The following is a 23,283-nucleotide window of genomic DNA, read 5'->3' as shown; positions in this document are numbered from 1 at the left end:
TGGGAAAATCTCAGGAGAATTTACAAAGATTGCTAACGAGCAGATATATCTAATGTTTAGATGAAAATATTTTCTCCTTTAGAATTCTACAGGCTCAGATCTCCCCTGACAACACCTTGCATTCTCCATGTCTTTGAAAAACAGTTGATAGGGAAGAGTACATAGAGTAGAAATTTGTTTATAGCAACACATTTTTATATGGAGAGAAACCATATAAGCACAAGACAGAGAGACTGCTAAGGTAAAGTGTATTTGGGTCCTCAGACCAAAAAAAAAAAAAAAGAACAGTCTTCCTCTGCTTACATTCCCTAGAGGAAAGAAACGATACAGTTGGGATGAATTGCACAATTGGTCATCTTTATTGGGACCACTGCAACAGCCACTGAGGTGGGGTTGCAACCTTGGCATGGCAAATGACTGTCATAAAGGCCTGCTTCAGCACTGTGTCATTTGTGAGTTGAGCTGGGAGCCTGAGTTTTCACGGAGGTTGACAGCAGTTTCACTACCTCGTTAATGAGCAATTGAGGAAACTCCTTCTCAGGTTGAGAGGAGTCAGATCTTACCTTCCTGTTCCTCTGCCCTCATGGCTCTGTAGTGGGCTTGCAACACCAGTGTGCTTCTCCTCACTTTCTGTGCCCCAAGTGGCGGACTGTTTCAGCACCGGTGGTTGTGAAGCTGACATTATAGATTTGGTGTTCTGCATGGGGCTGTGACACAGAGTGAACCCTAGAAGTGGACACTTGGGCTCTCAGAGGTGAGCATCAGTCAGCAGGACACCAAGAGCATGGCTGCCTCAGAGCACAGATCCACATCCTACGGTGGGTCAACAGCTCAAAGTTCAACACATGCTACCTGCACTAAGACATATTGGCATATAGTTGGCATTTAAAAAAAAGAGAATTGTGCATGTATCTGGCACCTAATAAATGTGTTATTTAATTTGCATTTCTTTGCTCACTAGAAGGTTGAATTTTGTTACATGGGTTTACCAGCCATTTTCATTCCATCATCTGTGGGTCCCTTAGCTGCGAGTGTCTTGAGACCCACCTCCCTGTCTGCAAAGCCTCCTATTGTGTCAGCTGACTCTCTCCATGCTTTCACTCCTCCCTCATTTGCTACCATAAAACCCATATTTGATCTCCTTTATGATTAATATCTGGAGAAAGTCAGCTACCGCAATGGCATGCTCTGTCTGGGCTCTCAACTCGCAATTTGTGCCATTCAGCTCATCCCTCTGGGGCTGCAAGCAGTAGAAATAGGTAGGATCCTTTAGCTTTTCATTTCTCCCACATACAGGGCTCCCTGTCAGCCACCTCTGAATTTCCACCAGCTTTTCATCTGATCAAACCCCCATCCAGTGCTAAATATAACTTTTTTAACATAGTTGTAGGAGGTGCTTTTCACTTTTCTCTAGACTGGGCAGGGAACAGGACATTTACATTACAAGTCAGTGTTAGCCCGGTAGGAAAGCTGGTCTTTCACTGGCCAGTGAGCACAATAAGGAACAGGGAGGTTAGGTGCCCTGACCCTGTCATATAGCTATTGAAATCCAAGTTATCTCAATTTTCAGTAGGTGCATGGTCCATACCCACCCCCAGGTCCAAGTAAACAGCCCATTCCTAGGGAACAGACACGAAACATTTGATTCCCTACAGGTGGGAAATTGCTATGGATTCCAGTTTGCATTTCCCAGTGGAGAGCAAAATAAGGACACCAACCAATGAAGAGATCTTGTCCAGTTTTCATATTTTTGTTCAGTCACTTTTTTTTTTTTTTTTTTTTTTGATACGGAATTTCACTCTTGTTGCCCAGGCTGGAGTGCAATGGCAAGTCTCAGCTCACTCCAACCTCCACCTCCCAGGTTCAAGCAATTCTTCTGCCACAGCCTCCCAGGTAGCTGGGATTACAGGCGCCTGCCACCACACCTGGCTAATCTTTGCATTTTTAATAGAGACAGGGTTTCACCATGTTGGCCAGGCTGGTCTCAAACTCCTGACCTCAGGTGATCCACCTGCCTCGGCCTCCCAAAGTGCTGGGATTATAGGCACGAGCCCCCACGCCCGGCCCAATCCGTCACTTCTGCCAGCTGGAAGCTAGTTCCCTTCTGAAATGGTCCAGGTCTTTAAGCAGACCTCAGGTGTTCCAGGTGAAGCTGTGGTGCTCTCCTCAGACCAGCTGCCTGGGACTCCTCACTCTGACTTAAGGGAAAATGCAAATGCATTCAGGGGCCAAGACAGTAAGTCAATGTGACAAGTGGATGGGGTAGGGCCAAAGGTATGCCATGAGGGCAGGAACTGCATCCCTCTTGTTCACTGCTTTATCCCAGCAACTGCAACAGAGCTGGCACACCACAGGGTCCCAATAAAGATGCAGAATGAACTGTGCGGAGTACAGAGAACTGGGAAGTGCATATCCCACAGGAGGTATTCTAGGCCAAAAAGCATGGGTAATATTTGCCTTCAAGCTTACAACTCTCATGACTGAATAAACAAGGCTGTTTATAGATGGAATAAAACAATGATGGTCAAACAGTATTGACGGCCAACTTACCCTTTTGATTGTATGTTCAGTTGAAGTCAGGATACAGATCACTCTTTCTGTTCAAGCATCCCTTAGGTCCTTTCCATTAATACCTTGGACCTTTAATGCCCTGTGCTGTTTGGAAATTTGTGTAAATTTTTGCTTTCCCCTCCCTCATGCTATGGTCTAACATTTTTTTCTGAATCCCTTGGTCATATATCTTTCTTTTCAAAAGATCTACAAAGGCACTGTGTCTACCAAATAAGGGGCAATCTTTCTAAACACGTTTTATTCCTAATGAAAGGGTAACAAATCCGCTTTCATGCATACAATGTTGCCCTTTCTGAAAGAGGCTTAAGCAGTGGTAGCTGGTTCTTGCCAAAATTATTTTGAGCCCAATTTGTCCCCAAAATCTGCCACACCAAGCTACGGGATCCTGAAAAGTGGGGGACATCCTCTGCACATTTTTCCTAAGGTGAAGAGTTGGCTCTGGCTGTTCTCTTGGACATTACCCTTATTCCGGTGGGTCTGCATCACCTTCCCTCTATCTCATTCCCCTGGGACCCCAGACCCTACCTTTTTGGTATGTAGCAAAGCCCCCTGAACCAACAGAAACATGGCTATTGAGTCAGTCAAGCAGCTATTGTGGAATAGACAGGCTAAGGCTAAAGAGGAGTCCTCTGGCACATGTGTCCTCACCCCAGAATGGCTTGACAGCTGTGAGATCATGTGCCTCAGTGTAGAAGCCCAGAGTCAGCTTCTGGACTGTAGACTCAGCCACTAATTTGTCACCTAGCCCCTTTGCTTCTCTAGTGAAGTGGGAGGGCCAACGGAAACCTTCTCTAGTGAGATAAAACCTAAAATAGAATCCACTCGGAGGAACAAATTTTGCAAAATCAAGCCATAGCTATCATTAATATTTTGGTCAAGATTATATGGGTCAGACAGGTACCTTAGAAAGGCATATCTTACCAAACATTTTACTGGTCACACGAAATATGCCTGTGAGCAGTATTCAACGTCTAATTTACAAATGATATGATGAGATAAACAAAATTGTTTGTAGATGGAAACCATGACTGCCAAGCAACAGTGATCTCCAGCTTATTGCATGATGCTATATGTTCAGATGAACTCAAAATGCAGATAATTCTTTGGGATTGATGTGCCTCTGCTCCATTAATGACGTTGGCCCAAATCCGGATTGATTGTAATTTTGAACCTTGAATGTAAAAGCTGGAAGTGACCTGTGTCAGTCAGGAATATGTTCAGCCACAGATAACAGAAAACCTGGCCAACAGTGGCTTCAACAGATAGGGGATCTTTTTTTCACATAACATGATATTCAGAGGCAGGTGATGGACTCCCAGTGGTTCACCCAATCCAGTGCTCTCTGAGTCCAAGCTCCTTCAGTCTTTCTGCCCCATCTCACTTGGAGGTTTGGCATTCTTCTTCAATTCTGCTGGTTCATAATCTGCATGTCTATGTTTAAGGCAGAAACAAGTGGGGAGGAAGAGAGGAACATTAGATGCACCAATTCCCCTGATTAGGAAAACAAAAGCTTATCTAGAAACTCCTCAGGCTTTCCCTGTGGACTCACTAGGTAAAAATGTATCACATGACTACACCTAGCTGCAAGGGAAGCAGGAAAATTGAGTATTTTCCTGTTCACCCCCGTGGTAGCAGAAAGCAAGAGAGAATGGGCTTGAAAATAGGTGTGTGAGCTAATACACTGTCTATCAAGAAACTATAGAGAAATTCTTTCTAGTACCCTCATTGTACAAATGACAAAAATGAGTTCCAGAAATGAGAAATAACTTGGCCAAGGTCCCATAACTGGGTGAATTTAGAGCCAGAACTGGAGCCCAGGTCTCTTAAATGCCAGTCCAGAAAGCTACCCACTGGACCACACTTCAGTCTGAGATTGAAGTTTTGCTGATGAAGTATATTATTATTCAGCAAATAAGGTAAGAGATATTAAACTACCAGCAGTGGGCAGAGGACATACAGCTTCCACTCTAGCACTCCTTCCTCCTTCCCTCCCCAAGAATCTGAAATATTTTATTATGAGTCACAGAAACTAGGCAAAGTCAAATCAGGCCTCCCCTCAGTTCTCTTCTGCTGTGTCTAGTTTAATCTCATTCTTCGACACATTGGTGTTTGTGTGTGGAATTACAGAATCAACCTCATGATGATGAGTGTCATGATAACATAGAATTTCTGTGTCATTGTTAATGTGCTGTTCTTGTCTTCTGTCCCCTTCTGTTATCGGACCAAACAGAAGTTTTCTGCTGTTTCTCTCTGCAACATCTCCACAGAAGTCCTGAAAGTCATCAATGCCACAGAGGAGTTGATAGCAGGATCTACAGGGCCCTGGGAGTCCCCACAAGTCCCTCCTGACAGAGAGAAGGGGACGTTTCCTCGTGGGACAGACCAAGTGAGACTGGATGAGCAGCTGACTTCCCTGGAAGAAAATGTAAGGGGGTGTGGAGGTGCCCTGTCTAGGGTGAATGTGTGTGAAGAAGAAGCTGATGAAGTTGTAGCTTATCATGAAGAGTGCAAGGATACACACACCACTACCACCATAGCAAATACATTCTCAGGAAGGACCTTAGGTTGGATTCCCCAGAAGCAGACCCTGAGATGAGGATTTGTGTGCATGTGACTTATTAGGGAATGCTCCCAAGGGAAGCTGGTAAGGGAATGGGGAAAGTAAGGGAAAGGGAAGAATCCAAGCAAGGACATGATCTTACACAAAGAGGAGCTTCAGCCTGATCCTGCAGAGAGCTCTAGAGTAGAAGTTGCACCTCAGAGTTGTCCTGACCTAGGGCAAAAGAACTGACCCTTCTTACAACCAGCAGGCACTTCAGTCTCTTTGCACGCAGGCAGTGTCTCTAGTAGCCCAAAGGCAGTCCCCTTTATAGATATGGGCTGCTAGGAATAAAAGCTTGGTGGGCAGGGAAAGGAGTATAGAGAAACTATAAAAGACATCCAAGGGGATCCAGGTGGGAGTATTGCCAGTGCCGCTACAGGGGATGAAGTGGTTGCCAAAAGAACTGAAGTTACTACAACTGGTCTTCTCTGCTTCTCTAATTTAAGATACCAACACAATCTGGTCAGGCACTGTGGCTCATGCCTGTAATCCCAGCACTTTGGGAGGCTGAGGTAGGCGGATTACTTGAGGTCGGGAGTTTGAGACCAGCCTGGCCAACATGGTGAAACCCCGTCTCTACAAAAATACAAAAATTAGCTGGGTGTCGTGGCAGGCGCCTGTAATCCCAGCTACTTGGGAGGCTGACCCAAGAGAATCGCTTGAACCCAGGAGGCGAAGGTTGCAGTGAGCCAAGATGGTGCCACTACACTCCAGCCTGGGCAACAGAGCGAGACCCTGTCTCAAAAAAAAAAAAAAAAAAAGATACCAACACAATCACATGTAATTTATGTTTCCAATGAATCACCCAAGTCTCCTTGTGCCATTAGCAACAAGAAGCCCACTGTCTTTCTTCTGAGCCTACCACACTCCACTCCAAAATTGTCCAAGCACTCTGGGAACTGAGTAAGACTCTACTGTATTACCTTCTGACCATATTTAGACCTCAGACTGCCATCATTTCCCCCTCTCCAATTCCTATGCTCCCCAATAAGGATGCTAACCAACCACTGCTAGTGGATCTGCCAATCAAGAGGAAAATGCCTAACATCAACTATATTCAAAATTACATTTCTTCTTTGGAAATAAAACATTTAGCATAATGCTTGCAAAAAAGTACACATAAATGTTGGCTATTCTTATTAGTATTTGAAAGGCATGACATCAGCCAACTCCTAAAATGATCCCATTAAAATTCACTAAAGAATGGGTTGTTAAAAGTGGTTCCAACTTTAATAACACACACTCTTAGCTCTTTCTCTCATCCTGGAACAAGTATGCATTTGCTGCTTTCAAGAGAAAGACACTTGAGAAAGAAAGGAGATAAAACAAGTCCTATTGGTGATTTTGCTTTATTGAAAAATCATCCATTTTTACAGAAGTGTAGGCAGAGTGGCCCAGAAGACTCATCTGCCTCATTCATCCTGTTTTTACTTGTTGCTTCTTCTGAGGATCCTGACTTAGGTAGCTGGGCTTTCCCTGGTGCCAGGTCCTTTTCTGCCTGAAGGAAGCCATGCCTCAGAGTCAGGGTCACAGGGAAAGGAGGTGAGATCTACCAGATGTCTGGAAAGGGGGAAGGGGATGAAGGGGAAGGTGCTCACAATCTGTTTCAACATTTAGAAGGGTTAAAGACCATCAGCCAAGTCAGCTGGTTCCCTGTGGAAACTTGTACATCTCTGAAGGCAAAATCAATGTACTTGGGGGAGGGAGGGGAAGACAGTGCTTACATTTACCTTTCTTCAGATCCAATTCCATTTAGTGTGTATGCCTAAAAGGTATTCGCAAATATAATTATAGTCATGTGCTGTATAATAAGGTTTTGGTCAATGGCGGATCACATATACAACAGTGGTGGTCCCATAAGATTATAATGCTGTATTTTTACTGTACCTTTTCTATGTTTAGATACACAAATAATTACCATGGTGTTACAATTGGCTGCAGTATTCAGTACAGTAACATGAGGTAGCCTAGGAGCAATAGGCTAGGTGTGTAGGAGGTTATACCATCTAGATTTGCATAAGTACACTCTATGATGTTCACACAATTTCGCATTTCTAATAATACATCCTCACTGTTTAGCAAAGCATGACTATGTTTAGGTTAAAGGACTTTGTAATTTCCCCCTTCAATTCAAAGAGAAGAAAAATTCCTGACGGTCAAGTAAGAGGCACCTGGCCTGGAGGAGGGGTGGGTGTGACTGATGACTTTAGAGTTCAGGAAAGCTCTCACTGCCCCTTGAGGAGTTGTATGTTTGGTTTGGCCTAACAGGTATATTTGCTAGTAATGGATTTTTCAGTCCTTCTGATTTGTGATGAAATAAACAGTGTAATAAATTTTTACAGGTAAATATTCATGATCACTGGGTATTTCAGGAAATAGCTGAGGATAAGAATTTTCCAGTACTCCAGACCAAGGGTGACACTGAGAAATTTGGACATTAACACTCAAGCTGTAGTCACCAACAGTAGTTGGCATGGCTCTTGCCATGAAGTTGATATCAAATCAAGTTAGGTAATGCCAGCTCCTGCAGAGTCAACTGTGCTTTTGAGGTGCTCTAATGAGGTGCTGTTCCCAGAAATCAGGAATTGTTATTAGAGAGTGGGTTTTTTTTAAAGCAGAAATGGGATCTTGCAATGTTGCCCAGACTGGTCCCAAACTCCTGACCTCCAGTGATCCTCCTGCCTTGGCCTCCCACATGCTGGGATTACAAACATGAGCCATCGTGCCCAGCCTGAAGTATTTTTTGATAAAAGTTGAAACAATAAGAAATAAAAAATTTTTAAATGCAGGCTGGGTGTGGTGGCTCACGCCTGTAATCCCAGCACTTTGGGAGGCCAAGATGGGAGGATTGCTTGAGGCCAGGAGTTTGAGGCCAGCCTGGTCAATATGGTGAGATCCCATCTCTATGAATAAAATTACATATATATATGCTTGTTTCACTTTAAAAGTTGAAGACTCTCTCCCTTTGGGCTCCCATAAAACCTATGCATGTGTCTGTCTGATCACTTTTCACACTTTCCATCTTTTCTGTTCACTCATCCATCTCCCATTAGGCTGGCACTATTGACATTTGGATTAGGCAATTCTTCGTGTGGGGGCTGTCTTGTGCACAGGATACTTGGCCACACCCCTGGTCTGTACCCACTAACTGCCAGCAGCAGCACCCTCCCAGTGTGACAGTCAAAAATGTCTCTAGGCATTGTCAAATGTTAGGGGTTTGGGGCAGGGCAAAATCACCCCCAGATTGGGAACGAGATATATAAATTCCTGCAGAACAGGGTTTACCACCTTTTATTTCTGTAGCCTAGCCCCAGTCCACCACCCAGAGCCTGACACAGAGGAAGCACTTGGTGAATGTTTAGCTGATGTATGACTACACCAGACGAATGAAACCCCTTTTAAAAAGAACTGCTTGACTTCTCATGCACAGGGTCTCTGTTCTTTAAATGTGTCTCTAACATAGCTGAGTCCTGAGATGGCCCTGATCCTGGACACACAGAATTGAAAAGGTTAAAGACATGGTTCACTAGCAAACGAATGTACTTTTCACAAAGTATGCTATCAGAAAAACAGTGTGTGAAACATCTGGTTTAAATGAAAATGGTCAGTTTTCATAGCATACTTAAAACAAAGATATCCTGCCCTTTTATTTTTACCTCCAAGGAGCATGTTGAAAAGAACGCAATGGCCTTATTGGAGTTTTCATCTTGTAAGATCCTTTAATTGTAAGTTACGTTTTTTTTTTTTTTCCCCCTTTGGGTTCATTAACAGTTTCTATTTAAAATATGTCCACTTACTCACAGACTGAAGATGTCAGAAGCCCCAGCAGGGACCAAGGCTGGAAGGCCCAGTCTGTAGGTGACTGCACCCCTGTTCTGCACCCCTCATGCCTCTCCTGTTCCCAAAGAGTTAACTGCCTTCTTCCTCCTCCTTCCCTTCCCCCATCCTTCAGCTTTTTAAATTTAACCTCAGAAGAAACCCCATCTATATTCTTTTGAATTCATGGGCTTTTGAGTCGGGGAAAGGATGACTCTACTTCATCTCTTTAATTCAACAGATCACAGAGCCACGGGCGCGTTGCCTTGCTCTGCTGCTCCCGGATGGAATCCAGCTGAGCAGTGGGAGAAGCCAGGGTGGTTCTTCAGCTGTCCTCTGGGCACAGCTGATCTCATTAAACCATGGCTTTTGTTGGTCTTCAGAATAAAGAACAGTCCTGCACTCCTCCGCTGTTCTCCTTTGTGCTAGGGAACCTAGGGACTGTCAGAAATAGAAATGGTGACACTATTCTTGCTTTCTGAACATTGGTTACCGCAGGACAGGACTCGGGGGGAGAAAAAGAACATTTGGTTGAGAATGTTCACCTTTAAAAATACCTCTGAAGACTCACAGCTCTGCCCAGTTACACTAGCTTCGCCTGTGTGGCTTTTGTAATGGGGAGGAAGAGAAAGGATCTCCCCAGGACCTCAGATCATTTTTACTGTGACATCTCTTTCCTTGAGGGACACAACGGGTCCTGAGCAAAACGGGAAAAAATTAAAAAAAAAAAAATACTTCTGAAGGTTTCAGAGCTACATAAGATAAAGAAACATCGGCATTTACATATCCAATCTCCTGTTTTCATAAACTGCCTTAACCCCCTTAATTAGCAGAGGGCATGGGTATTTGAGAATTATCTTGTCTCTCAGCTTTGACACTCCTCACCTGCTATCTGGCGTTAGTGCTGTGAAATCAGCTCTTGTCTCCCCTAAAGGCATAAACAACCTAGGACTAATCCCAGCCTCCACAGCAGCACGCAATGGGGGCTCAGTTCCTTGGGCTGAATGCCTTGGTCTCTAGGTATTTTAAACTCTTGCTGTGAAGAGCTCTGCTGTACCTGTTGGGGTGTAGCTGGAAGAGGAGAATTTCATGAAGGGGCTGTCAACTCAGGTGTGGGCAAGGTTATGGGATGCTAAGGGTGGAACAGTAGCAATAAAAGGAAGCTATTACCAGTCCCAGACAGTGGTATCTCCACTGACCAAACCCATCCCAGACAGCCAGGAAGCCCTGGTGATGAAGTCCAAATAGGTCAGCCTCCCAGGAAACAGAGCAGGACAAAGGAGGATAGAAAATGGACCTAGAAAGTCAACAGAGAATGACTAGCATGAGCATTCTCAGACCTGTGGTGTGAATAATAGGACTGCCACCTTGAGGATGTATGCAGGGTTGTAAGTAACCCATAATCCCCAGCCTCAGAGGGAGTGGAGGGCAAACCCAACTTCCCTTTTAGCTCCACCCCACATTGCCCATGGAGTATACAACCAGTGGCAGCAGACACAGTAGACCTGCACTACAGGGAGCCCAGCTCTGCCACTGAATCCAGGTCCATGCAGAGGATGTTGGTCCTCTTTCCCAAAGCTCTCCTACAACCCTCACAGCACTAAAGAGGATGTGGCACTAGAACTTGTGGAGATGATCATGGTTACTCAGGTGGTTCTCTGCCCTCAGAGTGCAAGGAAAGAAACACATTAGTCCCCTAAAGTATATTTCATGGAAGTCAAGTCCAACAAGATGCTCTAAGGTCAAATAAGTCTTGGAAGCTTGCATACTCTTTCTAGGAAAATTGAGATACATATTAGCACATTAAAGCCTCTCGGAAGACCTGCAGTAAAGAAATCTGTTTAACACTCTTTATTCTAGAGAATTTAATCACAAATAAGTGTTTCATTAAGGAAACACCTATTCTTAACGCCTTGAACCACTTTGAGAAAGCCTTGTTGAACCGAGAGCCACTGAATGCAATCATAGGCATCAATGACTAGAGTTTGAAGGGGTCATAGGTTACTCAGACATGGTAACCATAGTTCTCACCAAAAGTGGACCTTAACTTACCAAGCAAGTCCAAGTGAACATTTTTCAAATGGGTGTTTTATAAAGCTAGAATAACATTTTCATCATATAGCATGTTACCTTTTGTTATTTCAAGCCAGCTACAGAGCCAATATCATATCCATCTGTAACCATAGTAACTCTAGTACCTTTATGTTAAAATGTGAAATGCAAAATGTTATAACATTCCAACTGAGATTATCACAGCATCATAGGGCAAGGAGGATAAAGGCAAGGAAACTAGCTTCAGCCCTTCTGAGATCACTTCTAGGGTCCACCAGTCCCCAGCTGAGAGACCTCAGAAAATCACTAAACCTTCCTAGAGCATAAAAATTCTCATCTGGAACACAATGATTACAATAGTATCTACCTCAAGGGTTGCTATGAGCATATACAAGTCACATAAAACCCTTGGCTCAGCCACTGGCTCGATAAATTAATGCTGTCATCACATCATCATCATCCCCACCATCATCATCATTATTCTCCTCCAGTCCTTTAGGCACCATCATTTTGGCTGTAAATTCCTGTTCAGCCGGTATCAGTGCCAAACCACTAAATCTATTCTTCCTCCTGGTGCCAGGAAAGTAGGCTTTTAGCGAACACAGAGTAAAAGATGAACATTCTGGCCTTGCTGAGGGCTTGGAGCTTTTTCATCTTGCTTTGTCTTGGCAGAAAAAAAAAAAAAAATAACAAGGAACATTAGCGAATGAACATGTTGAAGATGTAAACAGCAATCAGGTTGATGCACATCCCAGGGTGTGATGACATTGAGTTTTGCATGTTTCTGCTAAAATCAAGGTTCCAAGACCTTAGTTACGTCAAGTTCTGTTTAACCATTGCCATGCTTAAATTATTTCACTTAAATAACTCCAAATGTTGTTTCAACGTGTAAAACTGTAGATTTATATTTTAAACTCTTATTAAAATAAATTTACTTTTTTTGGTGTAGATAGGAGAAAGTATAAAAAAGTATAATAAACTTCAAACATCTCTTTCTCCCTCTCTCTCTCTCTCTCTCTCTGGTTGTCCCCCTTTTCCTCACCCCCAATTATATTTTTACCCTCTAAAGGGAAGTTTTTCAACCTCAGAAATTTTGTGATACATTATTTGAATAATTTATTCACTCAAATACCTTTGAAATATTTATCATTTCTTTCATTTGACAAAGAACCATTTCTTGTTTAAAAACAAAAATAAACAGCTATGATTAAATTGTGAAACAGAATTTTTCTGAATCTCTTAGAATTTCTCTGTATGAAACAGAATTACATATTCAACATATGATAAAGAAATATAAAACAAAAGATAAACTGAAGTATGGCAATTCCCATCAGACATTTGATTCATGGCCCCTGTATGATTGGTGAATCATCTGATGTGACATCGTCTGTGCCAATCAGTGCTGAAAGCTCCCACAGCCCAGGTAATTATGCCTGGTGATGGTGCACAAATTTGCTTTCATCAAACCTGTGCCTGCCTTTGCTCCACCTTGAAATGTTTTGTAAAATTGCCAGTTTTAAAACAGATGAGTGAATCATGCCAAGGAATTGACAGAGTGGGAACATCTCAGGCTTCTTTCTCTTACCAACACAGCGTCATAAAGTGTAAAAAAAAACAAAAAGAAAGAAAGAAAGAAAAAGAAACGTGCATAACTTGTGTACCTGAACTCTTGACTTGTCTTCAACTCTGCTATATTTTTAACCCAAGTTAAGGAAACTGTTAAAGTCTTGGCCATGTGTTTCATTCAAATCAACCCTAAATTGCTGTGATTACAGGTTTAGGATTTTATATATGTTGATTAAATGTCAAGAACTTTAATGACTTTCTTTAGATACATCTCATTTCTTGTGTTGTTGGTTGCTTCATCACATTATTGATTAAGGAGAGGGGGTATGTGTTTCATTCACCCTGGCCCACACCATTTAGTCTGAGTTATTTCAAGGATTTTACCTTGCTCACTTTTATGGGAATAACCTTATAAACTTGTAAGTAAAAAATGTTTCTTTTTCTTAAATTTCTTTATCAGACTTGCTCTTATTTTTAATAGCTCTCAAAAATTGTCCTAATTGACAGATAAATAGATTCAACATGCTTCTCTTAACATCACACTATTTTCTAAGAAATATTTTTCTACTACAAACTTCAGGTTTATTTAATTCCCTTAACCTCACTGAAGCACGCAGAAGCTAATTAATCAGAGAGAATTCACTCAAAATTTGTAATTATTTTAAATTATTTCCCTTCTTTCATGTTTTCTGAATTCTTTCTCAGATATTAAATGCTAAACAAAAGTTGTGTTGGCAAAACTCCATCATGAGTTTTTCTCTTTGTTTCTTCTTTACAGTCATTTTTATAGTCACTGGACCAATATACAATCTGCATAGCTGATGTCATGTATTTTGCACTATTTGAACAAAAGCAACTTTAAAATGCTTTTTCGTACAGGGAAGTTTGTGGGAGAGGGAAGGTGTGGTTGACAGTGAGGGGTATCAAGACCTCACACATTTAAGTGTGAAGAATGTTCATAAATGTTATAAAAATAATATTCCCCCTGCCATGTTAAGCCCAGTTCTCTCTCTCACTCCCCTGAATTGCTGGGGTCCCCTCAAGGGACCCCAGCCAGTCCCAGGTCTGCAGACCTGAACTCAAATGCAGCACTCTCTCTACAGGTATACCTGGCAGCAGGCACTGTGTATGGACTGGAGAGCCAGCTGACTGAGCTGGAAGATGCCGCCCGCTGCATCCACAGCGGCACTGATGAGACCCATCTGGCGGATCTGGAGGACCAGGTGGCCACAGCTGCAGCCCAAGTCCACCATGCTGAACTCCAGGTGAGAACTCTCTGCCCAGATGGGTCCTACAGGGTGAAAGAGGAAGCCCCATGTTCTACAAGAATCCCTTTAAAGCCATTGTATCTATCAGCTCCCATCATCTCCAGCATGTTTGCATGGATATGGTCCCTCCAGATGAATTCTACCAAATTCTCCCTTTAAAAGTGTAGTCCTCTTCTCCCCCAAATTAAAGCCTTGATAATATATTGGACTGCCCTTTAAATCTTATACCAGTTTCCTCTTTGAGAAATTTCCTGACCCGTACATAGGTCTCTCTACTATACAGGTTTCCATTCCACTCCAAGACCATCCTTTTCTGACCCTTATCACACACACTGTTGATTACTTATTAAGCAATAATATTAAGTAATATTCCCCATTATAGACTGAAAGCTCCATGAGAATAGAACTATAACTGTGTGGCTTAACATGTAACTCCAGTGCCTAGCACAATACCTGGCACAGATATAGCACACAATAAAAATGGGGTGAATAAATGAAGCAAATTGGAAGCATACATTTCTCAGGACAATATTTTTCATGAAGAGGAGGCAGGATTTAGATACGGCTATTTAAAAACTGACTGACATAGTCTCTATAACTTTGTGAATATGGCTGTTTGAAGTTTTCATAGACATTCCCATAGCCTTTGACTCTGTAAATTAAAACTGACCATGGATTAAGCCACTGATTTTCAAACTGGGGTCTGCAGATATATTCTCGGGACCCATGACATTTTTTTTCTTTAAAAGGGCTCCATGTGTTACTCAAGTTTGAGAGACACTGGTCTCTGCAGCCTAAGTTCAGTATGGACCCCTGGTTTGCTAATATTTCTTTCTTTTTTTTTTTTTTTTTTTTTGAGACAGAATCTTGCTCTGTCACCCAGGCTGGACTGCAGTGCAATGGCGTGATCTCGGCTCATTGCAACGTGCACCTCCCTGGTTCAAGCAATTCCCCGCCTCAGCATCCCAAGTAACTGGGCATGCCACCATGCCCAGCTAATTTTTTTTTTTTTTGTATTTTTAGTAGCAATGGGGTTTAACCATATTGACCAGAGTGGTCTCGAACTCCTGACCTCACACAATCCACCTGCCTTGGCCTCCCAAAGTGCTGGGATTACAGACGTGAGCCACTGAGATAGATCCTGCATCTTAAAACTGAATCATTGGGAGAACTGTGATCAATAGAAACCATATTTGGATAGAGACATAAATCAAAGAAACTGACTGAAGTGAGTCTCAGTCATTTTAGAGGGAGTTTTTTTTTTTTTTGGCCAAGATTGAGGATGTACCCAGAAAAAAAAAAAGAGACAGAAACCACAGTAGGATCTGTGGCTCATACTTTTTCCAAACAGGAGTTTGAGGGTTTCAATATTTAAAGGGGAAACGTGGGCAGGAGTGGAAAGGGATGGAGGGAAGGAGAGAGGGTTTGGTGACATTCTTGTGAATCTGCCCATTGCACATGAAAAGGAGGGGCAAAGGGACGGTCAATTATGTATTCATCTTGCACTCAGTAAATCTGTGCTTTACATAAGATAGAGTAAAAGTAAACAGAGAGTAGAGGAAGCAGTCAAATACGCATTCATTTTCAGGTGAGTGAGGGGACAATTTCTAGTCTCCTCTTGTCTTGTACCCACGAAGATAAGCTGTTAATTTCCATTGTCAGGGTGACGGAAGCTGTAAAGACATGTGGCCTTCTATCTGTAGCTATCAGTTTAGGAACAAAAGGAAAGCCAGTTTTGGGGGGCAGGGAGGAGGGTGGCTCAGCTTCCAAACTTCTCCCTTTTGGCATAGTGAATTGGGGGCCCTGAGATTTTATTTTCATTTCACAGAGAAGATGACAATCTCAGGTGATAATTATTTTAAAAGGAAATACTTTATTGAGTCAAAATTACAACTCCTGACATCATCAGCCACTCTAGAGAATGAAAAGGCACAATTCTCCATTCTGTGGATGGTTCAATGCTGTGAACTAGAAATGAGCTCATCAGACAGATGGCCCTGTTGACTATTACCACTAAGAATGGCTGAACAGCAATTCTCCAAAAAAAAAATTATTTTCCATAAATTTCACCCAAGACTTAATCAATTTATTGTCAAAGTTATATAAACTAGAATCAAATCTCTTGTTTTCTGTTAAATTGTGTAGCAAATACCTCTTGAATGATTTTACAGGAAGTAATATTTACGAGTGTTTGGGAGGATTTTATTGGATAATTATTCCCCCTTTATTGGATGGTTATTCCCCGTTCCACATTTTTCTAGACTGTTATGGCAGAAAACTCTGGAGTTCCAAATGTCTATTTTCCATGTGTTTAAATGTATGCCTATTATTTTTTCATTTATTTTTAAATATTACAATAATATTATCAATAATTCCCAATATTCTGTGAACGTTATTTTGTACCAGGTATTTGTCCTTAATGCTTTACTACATTATTGTATTTATTTTTTCAGCAACCCCATAAGGTAGCTACTGTTACTATTCTCCTTTTATATCTAAGGAAACTTATCCAAGGTCAAATACCTAGAAAGTGATAAAACCTGGATTTTAACTCAAATTTCGTGACCTCATAGCCCACACTCTATTTTTCTTCTTTTGAGACGGAATCTCACTCTGTCACCCAGGCTGGAGTGCAATGGCATGATCTCGGCTCACTGCAACTTCCGCCTCCTGGGTTCAAGTGATTCTCCTGCCTCAGCCTCCCGAGTAGCTGGGACTACAGGCATGCACCACCACATCCAGCTAATTTTTATATTTTTAATAGAGACAGGGTTTCACCATATGGGTCAGGCTGGTCTCAAACTCCTGACCTCAAGTGATCCACCAGCCTTGGCCTCCCAAAGTGCTGGGATTACAGGTATGATCCGCTGCACCAAACAGCCCACATTCTTTTTTTTTTTTTAATTATTATTTTACTTTAAGTTCTAGGGTACATGTGCACAACATGCAGATTTGTTACATATGTATACATGTGCCATGTTGGTGCGTTGCCCCCATTAACTCGTCATTTACCTTAGGTGTATCTCCTAATGCTATCCCTCCCCCAGCTCCCTACCCTCAACAGGCCCCAGTGTATGATGTACTGTGTCCAAGTGTTCTCATTGTTCAATTCCCACCTATGAGTGAGAACGTGCGGTGTTTGGTTTTTTGTCCTTGCGATAGTTTGCTGAGAATGATGGTTTCCAGCTTCATCCGTGTGCCTACAAAGGACATGAACTCATCCGTTTTTATGGCTGCATAGTATTCCATGATGTATATGTGCCACATTTTCTTAATCCAGTCTATCATTGATGGACAGTTGGGTTGGTTCCAAGGCTTTGCTATTGTGAATAGTGCTGCAATAAACATACGTATGCATGTGTCTTTATAGCAGCATGATTTATAATCCTTTGGGTATATCCCCAGTAATGGGATGGCTGAGTCAAATGGTATTTCTAGTTCTAGATCCTTGAGGAATCGCCACACTGCCTTCCACAATGGTTGAACTAGTTTACAGTCCCACCAACAGTATAAAAGTGTTCCTATTTCTCCACATCCTCTCCAACACCTGTTGTTTCCTGACTTTTTAATGATTGCCATTCTAACTGGTGTGAGATGTATCTCCTGTGGTTTTGATTTGCATTTCTCTGATGGCCAGTGATGATGAGCATTTTTTCATGTGTCTGTTGGCTGCATAAATGTCTTCTTCTGAGAAGTGTCTGTTCATATCCTTCGCCCACTTCTTGATGGGTATTTTTTTTTTTTCTTGTAAGTTTGTTTGAGTTCTTTGTAGATTCTGGATATTAGCCCTTTGTCAGATGAGTAGACTGCAAAAATTTTCTCCCATTCTGTAGGTTGCCTGTTCACTCTGATGGTAGTTTCTTTTGCTGTGCAGAAGCTCCTTACTTTAATCAGATCCCATTTGTCAATTTTGGCTTTTGTTGCCATTGCTTTTGGTGTTTTAGACATGAAGTCCTTGCCCAGGCCTATGTCCTGAATGGTATTGCCTAGATTTTCTTCTAGGGTTTTTATGCAAACAGCCCACATTCTTATCCAGTCTGTGCTGTGTGGTTTCCTGGGAAATGTGTTGGTCCTGCCCTCAGGCTACATGCACTTGCCTAGGTGTCCTTAACTTGCATGAGAGGTTGTTGACCCTGCCTTCAGCTTTGTGGATTATCTCAACTGCACCTCCAGGTATGCAGAAATTCTCCCCACCAGGCTAACTGGTACCAGAGAATGAAGCCTCCAACTTCCTGTTGTCTGTTCTATCCAAAGTCTAGTCTCACAGAGAATTTCTTGCAGGATGGTAGGAGGGTCCCCACTGAGGAGGGTACATATGCTAAATTGTGTTCTTGGTAATATTAGGACAGTTTCTAAGGATGCTATCAACTTAGTGTCTACCTTTGAGACAGGGTGCTGTTGTCCAGTGCTGAAAGAGACTGCAGAATGACCCTTGCAGAGCATGGTAAGGGTGCTGTCCACTGCATCATGCAAGGTTGTCTCTATGAGGATTCCTGGAGAACGCTTAACTCTTAGTATCAAGAAAAGCTATTCTTCTGAGTACTTGGTCTTTGATCTTGTGGACATGGAGCTCTTGGCTTTGGCTTCCAGGAAACTCAGAGCTGAACTGGTCATCCCCTTCTAGCAAATGTATAGCTCCTTGGACATGCAGTTCTAGAAGTGGGACATAATTATATAGAGACATAACTGAAGTGGGACATAATTATATAGAGAGATAAGATACAGGCAAAATCAGCCCTCAGTAGCCTCCTCTTTCCTTGTCCTTTGTCCTATGGACAAAAACTTGAAAAAATAACCCTTTCTTATTCCAGAATCTGACAGTCCACAAATGAAGAGGTCAGTAGCTTGCTTTCCCAATGACCTTGTCTTTCTCAGGGCCCTCTGAGCAAGGCCCTCCATCAAAACTGCTTCCGGGGAAGAATGTGAGCATCTAATCCACACCAGTTGCTTATGACTGGTAAAAGCTTAGCCTGCAACTTTTCTCAGAGGCTTCTGCAATTTATTGGTTCACAAACCAAAAGAATGCAATTCTCAATGTGAAATTTGAAGATTAAGAACAGAAAGGCATCTGGGGACCAGGAAGGGCAGGACTCAAGTGGCACCTTCTGGGGCTGGCTACTGGGTAGCTTGTGTTCTCTTACCAGATGCCACAGACTTGGCCTTCACCTACCTCCTCCTCCTTTTCTGACCATGACTGCCACCCCTCAGAGGTAGGGGACACATCTCCCAAATTTGCTGACCCTTCAGTCTTTCTGTGTACCTCCTATAGCTCCTATCACAGTAGACTTTGTTCAAAGAAGCCCTCGGTAAATGACAGCAGAATTCACATTTGTCTTGAGTAGCACTGAATTGCGGAGGGCTGGGAGGCAATGGAGACCTCATGTGTGGAGCACACACACACATTGGCTGGGGTCTACCATCCGCTTATTGTTTGATTTCCTAGCAACACTCAGAATGTACCATCTCAGCAGAATCTTGACCTCTTCTCTTGACTCTGCTAGCCTTTCCCTGCCTTTTCCAGTGTCCCCCATGCCAGGTGTTGGCACATCCTCTGAGACTGTGGCAATGTGATAATAGCATGGCCACTGACATGAATTCCATGCACTGCCCAGCTTGGCTGTGAGATGATGGGTATATCACTTATCTCTTTGAGCTACCGTTTCCTTATCTGTGAAACCAAGATAATGGTACTTATTTCACAGAATTATTTTGAGACATGAATGAGTTCATGTATTTAAAACACTAAGCATGGTTCCTGGCACATCACAATGCCCTTTTCTAAGAGCAGGGACAATATCTTCATTTCTAGAGACAGGGGAGAACCAGGGTTCTCTCTGGGCACTAAGTGGGTTCTTACTTTCCATTTCTGCATTCAGACTGTGCTGGAAGAAAATCTGAGCTCTCTCTTGACCTTCCCATGTTGCAAATTAGGAAAATGATGCCCAGAGAGGGGATGAGTTTCTCAAGGCTGGTTGGCTTCTTAATGGAGGAGATGGACTTGAACCGGGGGCTGCCAGGCCTCCCTTCTAAAACCTGGTGCTGTGGTTTTGGATTCACGAAGTTATGGAAGAAGAAAGCAGGACATATAAATGACTATGACAGGACATATAAATCCTATGACTTTCTGACCACTCCTTACCCCCATGCTGAGCCAGGTGGCCCTGGGCCAGGGTCCCCATCATGCCCCCAGGCTTTCATTTATCCCTAGGCATACTCTGACAGGGTTGTTGACATGCTCTAGAGCTAACAAACTAGAAATTTAAATTTATACAGAAAGGCCTGTGTTTTATTTTCTTGCTACACACTAGATAGAGAAGTATTTGGTAGAAGTTGAATGAATGAATGAGCATACATCAAAGCAGATTTGTCTTTATAAATTCTTAACACTTTTGAGAAATATTTTCCCCTTCTGTATTTTCTCCCTGCTGATCATGTTTTTCTGTTGCTTTAAGATTTCTGATATCGAGAGCCGGATTTCAGCCTTGACCCTTGCAGGATTAAACATAGCACCATGTGTGCGCCTCACAAGAAGACGGGATCAGAAGCAAAGGACCCAGGTGTGTTTGTCCCTTTCTCCCTCTGTTGGAATGTTACATGGCTTGGAAAATTTAGAAGATAAAATATATTTGGCTCTGCAAAGGTATATTGCTCATTATATTCTGTTTGTAGGTACAAACCATAGATACATCAAGGCAGCAAAGGAGGAAACTGCCTGCTCCACCGGTGAAAGGTATGCTCAATTAAAACCACAAAGCTACCAAAAAATTAAGCCTGAATCATTTACTTTGGATAACACAGAGACCTGAGTTTGAGAATTAGATCTAATGGAGCGTTCTCATACAGAATTGCTCTTGTCTATCTTGATTTGGGTCCCCCTAGAAGCAAACCCTGGGACAAGGATAGGAGTGGAAGTAGCTTGTTTGGAAGGTGCACTGCTAGAGAAGAAGAGAAATGATTCAGAGAAAGAAATTAAGTGAATCAGTACAGGGTACTTGAATTAGGAGCTATTTCTTTAGGCAAATAAGGCTAAGTCCTCCTGGTGACCTCTGGGAGACAATGCTGGCTGCATCTCAGAGTTTTCTGCCCAAAAGGCAGGGAGATGGGATATTTGTCCTAAAACTCCCATCCATCTCTGGTTGAGAGTTACTTCTGGGGGCATTAACTCCCTGGTACTTCTGACCTGCCCCATGCATGAGCCAAGACAGAGTGGTGGTACTTGCTGTAGTATCTATTGGAATGTGCTAGAATGGTGACTGCCAGAGAGAAGTGAACAGAACACCAAAAGTATCTGCCACAGTGTCCAACCTACAAAGGATTCTGGCAATGCCAGTCATGTTGCCTTTATCTAATGGACATTTTCAAAAAATGCCCTGAGTTCAGAAGCCACAAAAGGGTGTTGCCAAACTAGAAATTCAGATTTACAAATTAGAAGAGTAGAGAGCCAGAGATGTACATTTGAGCCTTGGTTCTGCTATTGATCATTTAACAAACATTTATTGAATGTTTATAATCTACAAAACTGTATGCAGTTAAAATTTATCACAGATTCACAGTCCTTTATTTGAAACCCTTGGGTCCACATGTGCTTCATAATTTCTTGAGCATTAGAAAGGTAATACAGTACATGTGCTGTATATTTCTTAACACCCCCTGTGGCATCTAGGCAGCATCTGAAAATCAAACACATTAATATCCTTACAGCAGAGCACAAGAACATTTGCACTCCATGAGATGGAGAAGGACATTAAATGGCCTCATGTCAGTTCAGGTCAGGTTTTATAATCAGATTCTTTTGGCTCCAAAGTTGTAAAAATTTGCAAGTTTTAGAACTTTTTCTATTTCAGGACTGCACATAAGTATTTATGAACTGTACTGGGTTATCTCTGAGCTATCATTTCCCAGAAAGTTATCAATGATGCCCTAACTTATTTGCCCATCATAAAAATAAACACAAAACAAAAAGATTCCATAGTCAAACACAGTACAGGAATGAGATTCCAAGTCTAGAACAAAAGTCTGAGTAATCTGGCCACCTTGTTTTTTCCTTAACAATCAGTCCATCTTCTGGGTAACATTTTTTCCCATTTATTTCCTTTTAGCTGAAAAAATTGAGACATCTTCAGTGACGACCATTAAAACATTTAACCGCAACTTCATTCTCCAAGGCTCCTCAACAAACAGGACTAAGGAAAGGAAAGGCACCACCAAGGATTTGATGGTAAATGTCATCTCTGTCTTAATGTTCATCGCTTTCACTGTTGATGGTACCTCCATTCTGCAGCCTTTCCTTCTGTAGCTCCCGCATCAGAGCCCCCAAAAAGTATCCTTCCTCCATGGTCTTATGGTCTGTTGGATTTGACTGGAGGGTGGATTTAGTGGTAAACCAAGAGGAGAGTGCTTGGTTGAATAAGGCCACGAAGCACACACACACCGCCGGTCACCCTCCTCAAATGTTACTCTAGAAATCACTATTACTAATAACTTTCTATGCACGTATAGAGGAAATAAGTCATAACATGGTAAATGTACTGGAAATTGCACTTGGACACACCAAAATGTATTAACCCAAAACATCCGGCTTATACCCAGAAGATTTCATCATGACCTGATCACTTTGAGCCAACTCTAGCCCCAAACCCTGCTAAAAATATTATCAAACTATCTTAATCAAACCATTTACCTTAGACAAAAGTATAGGCAATAGAAATATTTATCCTGGCACAATAGACAAAGTACCGTAAGGGAAAGATAAAAGAACTGTACCAAGCACTAAAAAGCAAAGACAAGCCCTTATACCTTCCGCATAATGTATTAACTAGAAATAACTATACACAGAGAACTTTAGCCAAGTCCCCCGAAACCAGACGAGCTACCCAAGAACAGCTGAAAAACCACACTCACCTATGTGGCAAAATAGTGGGAAGATTTATGAGTAGCGGTGACAAGCCTACCGAGCCTGTTGATAGCTGGTTGTCCAAGATAGAATCTTAGTTTGGCTTTAAACTTACCCACAGAATTACTTAATCTCCCTGTAAGTTTAACTGTTAGTCTAAAGATGGACAGCTCTTTAGACCCTAGGAAACAACCTTCCTACAGAGAGTAAAAACTGTTACCACCATAGTTGGCCCAAAAGCAGCCACCAATTAAGAAAGCGTTTAAGCTCAACATCTAAATCTTAATTGTAATCACTCTACTGAACTCCTAACATCACACTGGACTAATCTATTACTTAATAGAAGCAATAATGTTAATATAAGTAACATGAAGACATTCTCCATTGCATAAGCTTACATCAGACCAGAATAACCCACTGACAGTTAACAGCCTAATATTAGTAACTGATATAAAAAGCACCCTATTATTGACACTGTTAACCCAACACAGGTATGCTCTAAAGAGAGATTACAA

General features: G+C 42.2%; 1 protein-coding gene, 1 long non-coding RNA gene and 1 other non-coding gene across 8 annotated transcripts in view; 2 read left to right on the top strand and 1 right to left on the bottom strand.

Moving 5' to 3' along the window:
• LOC111555464 overlaps positions 1–23,283 on the bottom strand; it is a 128,393-nt gene that overhangs the window by 53,661 nt on the left and 51,449 nt on the right. The window contains exon 3 of one of the 2 annotated variants that reach the window (XR_002735539.1): positions 17,780–18,528. The exons of the other annotated variant lie outside the window; for it this stretch is intronic. This is a non-coding gene — a long non-coding RNA (uncharacterized LOC111555464). Of the gene's footprint in view, positions 1–17,779; positions 18,529–23,283 lie in introns of those variants that run through there. 2 annotated transcript variants of the gene reach the window in all.
• MYRIP (myosin VIIA and Rab interacting protein) overlaps positions 1–23,283 on the top strand; it is a 409,112-nt gene that overhangs the window by 378,680 nt on the left and 7,149 nt on the right. For 4 of the 5 annotated variants that reach the window (XM_023231568.2, XM_023231570.1, XM_023231571.1 and 1 more), the window contains 5 exons: positions 4,802–4,996; positions 13,711–13,872; positions 20,328–20,432; positions 20,545–20,605; positions 21,975–22,093. In XM_023231568.2, the coding sequence (XP_023087336.1) occupies positions 4,802–4,996; positions 13,711–13,872; positions 20,328–20,432; positions 20,545–20,605; positions 21,975–22,093 (642 nt within the window). The remainder of the gene's footprint in view (positions 1–4,801; positions 4,997–13,710; positions 13,873–20,327; positions 20,433–20,544; positions 20,606–21,974; positions 22,094–23,283) is intronic. The other variant, XM_023231569.2, reaches the window with a different exon arrangement.
• On the top strand, positions 9,553–9,685 carry LOC111555622. Its single transcript, XR_002735577.1, has one exon. It is a non-coding gene; the product is annotated as a small nucleolar RNA SNORA64/SNORA10 family (small nucleolar RNA).

Source organism: Piliocolobus tephrosceles, chromosome 2, assembly GCF_002776525.5.
Source record: "Piliocolobus tephrosceles isolate RC106 chromosome 2, ASM277652v3, whole genome shotgun sequence".
NCBI lineage: Eukaryota > Metazoa > Chordata > Mammalia > Primates > Cercopithecidae > Piliocolobus > Piliocolobus tephrosceles.
Note: the sequence above shows the minus strand (reverse complement) of the source record. Positions and strands in the feature narration are given on the sequence as shown.